The 5,074-nt window shown below is 61.1% G+C and overlaps 1 protein-coding gene across 4 annotated transcripts in view; it reads left to right on the forward strand.

Annotated features, from left to right (window-relative positions):
- The first annotated feature begins 694 nt into the window (after positions 1 to 694).
- Positions 695 to 5,074, forward strand: part of GPRC5C (G protein-coupled receptor, class C, group 5, member C) — a 14,983-nt gene continuing 10,603 nt past the window's right edge. For 2 of the 4 annotated variants that reach the window (XM_012662398.1, XM_012662399.1), the window contains exon 1: positions 695 to 1,199. Coding sequence is in view for 2 of the 4 variants with exons in the window: in XM_012662396.1 (XP_012517850.1) it covers positions 1,314 to 1,581 (268 nt within the window). In the remaining 2 variants the exon portion in view is untranslated. Of the gene's footprint in view, positions 1,200 to 1,248; positions 1,582 to 5,074 lie in introns of those variants that run through there. The other 2 variants (XM_012662396.1, XM_012662397.1) reach the window with 1 other exon arrangement.

Below are 5,074 nucleotides of genomic sequence, written 5' to 3' on the forward strand. Positions count from 1 at the left end.
CGACCGCCGGCTGCTGGCGATCCCCCAGACACCTCGGGCGTCACGGGAGCGGGCACCCCGAGACCCAGGGCCCTGCCCTCCCTCCGCTTCCCCGGGGCCCCCGCCAGGCCCAACAACCTCTCTCTTCTCTGTGCTCCTCGGCCCCTGCGGACCTCGGGCGCGGAGCTAAGTAGGCCTCGCCGCGCACCACCCGCGGGGCCCGCCGCCCGGGGGGAAGGCGGCCGGAAAATCTCCTCTTGTTTACAGGGCTGGAGAGGTCCCAGTCCGGATTCGCTTCCCAATTTCTGAGGCTCCCTTTCGGCAGATTCCTGAAGCTGGAGGGGAAAGGGTGGCAACTCGCGGATCCACTCCGGGGCAGGGCGTGAGGGTGGGGCGCGAGGGAACCTGAACTCGTGGAAAGGTCCCCGCGGGAGGGGCGGGACTCAGAGTCAAGGCCCGTGTGTCCCGGAGCGCAGAGACCGCGGGGGCCGGGTTAGACACTGTACCTTGGGGAACAAAACCGTGAAGGCTAATTAGGACAAGTCGGAACAGGGAACGGGGACGCGGGGAGGGGAGCACGCGCTCGGAGTTGGGCAGTGTCTGGGGAGGTCGCAGGCAGCGCGGGAGCAGGGTAGCCGGGCCCAGGGCGACCTTTGTCCACGGTTCGGAGTTGTCCTGGACTCAGCCCACGCGTTAGGGGCGCGCGCGGTGGCAATCCTACGTACACTTGGTGACTGGGGTCCCAGGGAAAGACCGCGTGTGCAAGTGGCGGACACTCGATGTGTGGTGTGTCCACGTGTGCAGGCTCGGGAGGGGAGGGGGCGTAGAAGGCGTGACAAAGACGGACTTTGTGTCTGAGTGTGCGCCTCGCTCCAGCCCGGAGCAGCTAACCGCCCAGCTTGTGTCTCACGGGAGAGCCAGGACGAAGGTGACAAAGGCTGGGTGTCCGTCACGGAGAGTCGCGCCAAGGTACCCCCGCGCGTGGCCGATCGCGCGCGCCGGGACATGCGGGGAGGGAGAGCCTGCCCGCTGGGGGTGCCGGGCTGCACCCCACACCGCTTGGCCGAGGGAAAGCCGAATCCAGAAAGTGAGTGCGCGCGAGTGTGCGCGCGCCCGAGTGCGGGGGCGTGGCAGTAAACAGCAACAACCCACACGCCAGCCCCGCCAGGAACTCCGCGCTCCCTCCCCGGCCGGAAAGTGCGACTCGGCCGAGCCCGGAGGTGAGTCGGGGCGGGGAGGGCCGGGCAGGCTTTGTTACTGTGTGAACGGATTAGACGTACCTGGAGCACTGCGGGCGCCCGATAAGCGCCCTGAATGGAGGTGATGTCACGGTGATGCAGGCGCCAGCCCACCCTCGGCCGGAGAAAGGAGCGCTGCGTGGGGAGAGGCGGGCGCGAGAGCGAGCGATCGAGCTCGGCCGGCTCAGCCCGGGTCCCCCAGAGAGGCAGGCCCTGCGCCCCGATACCCCGTCCGAGCCCCGCCACCCAGCCAGGGCTGGGCCTGGCCCCGCGCCCCGCGCCGAGTCCCTCCCACCCCCGCCCCTCCTAGGGCTGGAGTTGGCCCCGCACGCCGCGCCGGAGCCGGGCGGGCGGCGCGTCCCAGGTAAGGCAGCTGCCTGCCCGCTCCGCCCTCCCCTGGGCCGCCCGGGAGAGCCGGGTCTGGCTGGCTGGCGGGGAGTGGGCGAGGGCAGAGGCGGCGGCTGGAGATCCTGCGGGGCGGGGGACGCCGCGCCAACTCCGCTCAGTCGCTGAAAGTTTCCAAACCCAAGCCGACTGGGGGTGGGGAGAGCCCGTGCTGCGGCTCGGGTTGGAGGGCGGGCAAAGGACTCCACCGTCGGGGTCTCCGAGGGGCGCCCCTCCACCCCCTTGCCTCTCAGTGCGAGATCCCGGTCAACAGTGACGCTCCACTGGCCTCCTCTCGGCTGCCCGCTACCGTGGGTGGGGAGGGCACGTTTCTATGGCCCCAGGAAATGAGAGAAAGAGAGTGGCTGGCTCCCCTCTTCCCGTTCGGACCACCAGGGGGGCGCGGGTGTAGACCCTAGAAGCGGGGCCCTGAGCGAGGAGGGGAGGGCTGGGAGTCTCCCAGCGGGGAGTTTCGAACTTAAGACTATCAAAGTGCCTCGATTTGCAGCCTGGCCGCTACATCCCGACTCCCTGCCTGAGCTTTCCCGGCGTCTTTCCACCTCCGCCCCCAGGGAAACCCAACCACTTAAAAACTCCGGGGCCTTGAAGCCCCTGGACCAGAATGTGTGCAAGTCGGGTTTTGTGCTCCTGGAGCTCCCCCGCCCCCCATGTACCTTCAAATGTGGCTGGGGGAGGGAGAGCTGTTGGGGGGTGGGGCACATTCCAGAGTGACATTCCAGAGCAGACCCTGGGATTGAAGACTTCCGGGTCTCAGACGGTTTGGGGCACTTTGGCCCCAGTGCTCACTCTTGGTCCTGAGGTTCCGGAAAGCCCCCACCCCAACCTGGGCATTGAGGTGGCTCCTGCAGGCACAGGCATCTCTCCCACCCCTGCTTACTGGGTGGAGTAAACATCAGAGCCCCTGGACGGAGAGGTAAGACAGAGGGACCTAACCAGGGACTGAGAGAGGAAGATGGACAGAGAAGGCTGGAGGTCTGCGGGTGAGTCCATCCATCCTTCCCCGTTGGCTGCTGAGTGGTGGCAGATGGGAGGAAGGAGGATGCTCTGTGGTTCCCTTGGGTGAGCCTCCCCCACAGAGGGGGCTATACATGGTCATGGCACCCCTGAAGGTAGCCCCTGGCCATGGGTCTGTATCTTACTCTGTATCCTTGAGCCTGGGAGACAGACCTGGGCAGCCACATGAAGCCCGGAGTTCTCTTTCCAGGGTGATGTCCTTTGCCCTGGAGGGGCAGAGGTGGGGGGAGAGGTCTCCAGGGTTTGTGGATGGTGGGGGCTGGTGAAGAGGGTGTTGCTCTGGAAGGTAAGAAGGCCTTGCTGTCTCCCTGTCACTGGGTGAAGCTGGTGGGGCCTGGCTGGGCCTCAGAGCCCACCAGCACTGCTGAGGCCTCTCTGCTCCCCCTGGAGAGGGGAGGGGGAAGGGGATCGGGAACTGGATCGGACTGACTCAGACCAGAGCTGGGGGCTGGGTGGCTAAGCCTGGGGAAAGGCCGATTTCAGAGGTGATTAAAAATATTTGTACAACTGATTCCAGGGAAGTGAAGCAAAAGGGCCCTTTTGTCCAGAAAATAATATGAGGCTGGGGCTGGGCTTCGGCTGTGGGGTGGGGGAGACCCACAGGGCAGGAGGAGCTCCCCTCCCCCTCCACTGCTTGAATCCTCTGAGAACCTTTAAGCAGATGTGACTCCAGCATGGAGGAGGCCATCCTAGATGGGGAGAAGTGGGTCCTGGGTCGGTTCAGAGGGTTATTTTCATGCCTACTGTGTTCAAGGCACGGGGCTGGCTGTCGCAGAAGACGCTGAGGCTTGTTCAGTGGCCTCAAAGACTTTACAGCCTGGAAGGGGATTCAAACGTTCAGGACTCAGAATACTCAGTCTAAGTGCACGGTCTAGGGGTTCCCAGGAGGCAGAAGATTGTTCCAGGGCCCCGAGGAAGAGCCTCCAGGCAGAGCTCCAGTCCCTTAGCCACCATCTTAATAGGTGGCTGAATATGCACTCCTGGGTGTCAAAGGGCTGCAGCTGAGCTCCTTTGGGCTTCCTTCGCTTTAACTCTCCTGACTTCTCCAAGGGTCCCTGTCCTAGGCAGCGGACTAGAGCCACACCAGCTGGCCCAATTTTCCCACCTGAGTCTGTGTATTTCTGTGTCTCCACCTGCCTTTCCATTTCGGGAGGAGACATAAAGGAATAAGAGATTTTAGGAGGGGAATAGGTTGTTTTGTCCAAGGCTAGTAAGTTACATGGCAGCTGGGCAGCTGCATGGTACCTGGAAGGGGTGAGGGGCAGATACAGGCTCCTGTTTTCTTCCTTGGAAGTTCCCACATTGGAGGGCTTCGGCGGCAGAGGCAAGACGTGAAGGGTAAGGACCAGGAGCAAGTTGTCGGTCACCAACAGCAAAGTCAGGAGGAGATTGGGGGCTGGGGGAAGGGCAGGCTTTGAAGCTTCCCTGACCCTTGCCCCAAGTGCCTGGTTGGTTTTGCGGGTCCCTGGTTTGGTTTTTGTAATGATATGGCCGTTATAAGATTTGAACTTGTAGCTGGGCTTCAGCATCCTTCCCTCCCCTCGCCCCCCTCCCCCCCACATCCAGCCAGTCCTCCAATTGTTTTTTGGAAAGGATCACTGAAATCCGGCCATTATGGATTTACCTTTGGCCTTGATCTTTAAACTGGGATGAATGTGTCCCCAGTAAATCGATTATCTGGGTTTTTTTTGCCAGACTCATCTCTTAAAGCACAGCCCTGGCTATGCCCCCACCATGCTAAAAGCAGCCTTCACTGGCTCCCCGTTGCCTCTAAAGTAAGGCCCCAAGTCCTCCCTGCAGAATTTCTAATCTGTCAGCCAGCAGCTGCAACCTCCCTTCACAAACCCGGTTCGTAGAACTTGATTTTTTTCTTGCTGTGAACTTGGGCTCATCTCGGTGCTTCGACTTACACCGTCCTGCCTTTCCCTCTCCACCTTGGTCCCTTCACCTACTCAGCCCTTAACAGTCTCCAGGGCTTAGCTTCGTCGGGCCGCTGTCTCATGGCAGTGTCTGGGACCTGGTACTTTTTATTAAATACTGAATAAGATGCTGTTGAACAGTCTTCTCTCTACTGAGGCCCTTAGCAGGAAGGCCTCTTCCTCTTCTGTGTTTCTGTAGCACCTTCCTCTCTCTTACAGGTAAACTCTGCTGTCCGGCACTTAGCGATTTTCTTCCTTGTGTAATTGTTTGTGTATGTACACTAGCTCTCCTGCTAGATTGAAATGCTCTCAAGTCATGGACTATGTTTGTTCACCTCTGTATTTTCACAGCTCTAAGAACGATGGGGCCTTGTCCCCCAGATGCACAGTAAATACTTGCTGATGTGGAATAGTTGTCTGCTCTAAACTGGGACCTGGCCGAGGGAGGGGGGATGGGTGAGAAGCCCCTGAAGGTGCAGAGGCTGGAGGCTGAGTCTCGGTGGCTGTTCCCAGTGTTCA

This window comes from Propithecus coquereli, unplaced genomic scaffold, assembly GCF_000956105.1.
Source record: "Propithecus coquereli isolate 6110/MARCELLA unplaced genomic scaffold, Pcoq_1.0 Scaffold76, whole genome shotgun sequence".
Lineage (NCBI taxonomy): Eukaryota > Metazoa > Chordata > Mammalia > Primates > Indriidae > Propithecus > Propithecus coquereli.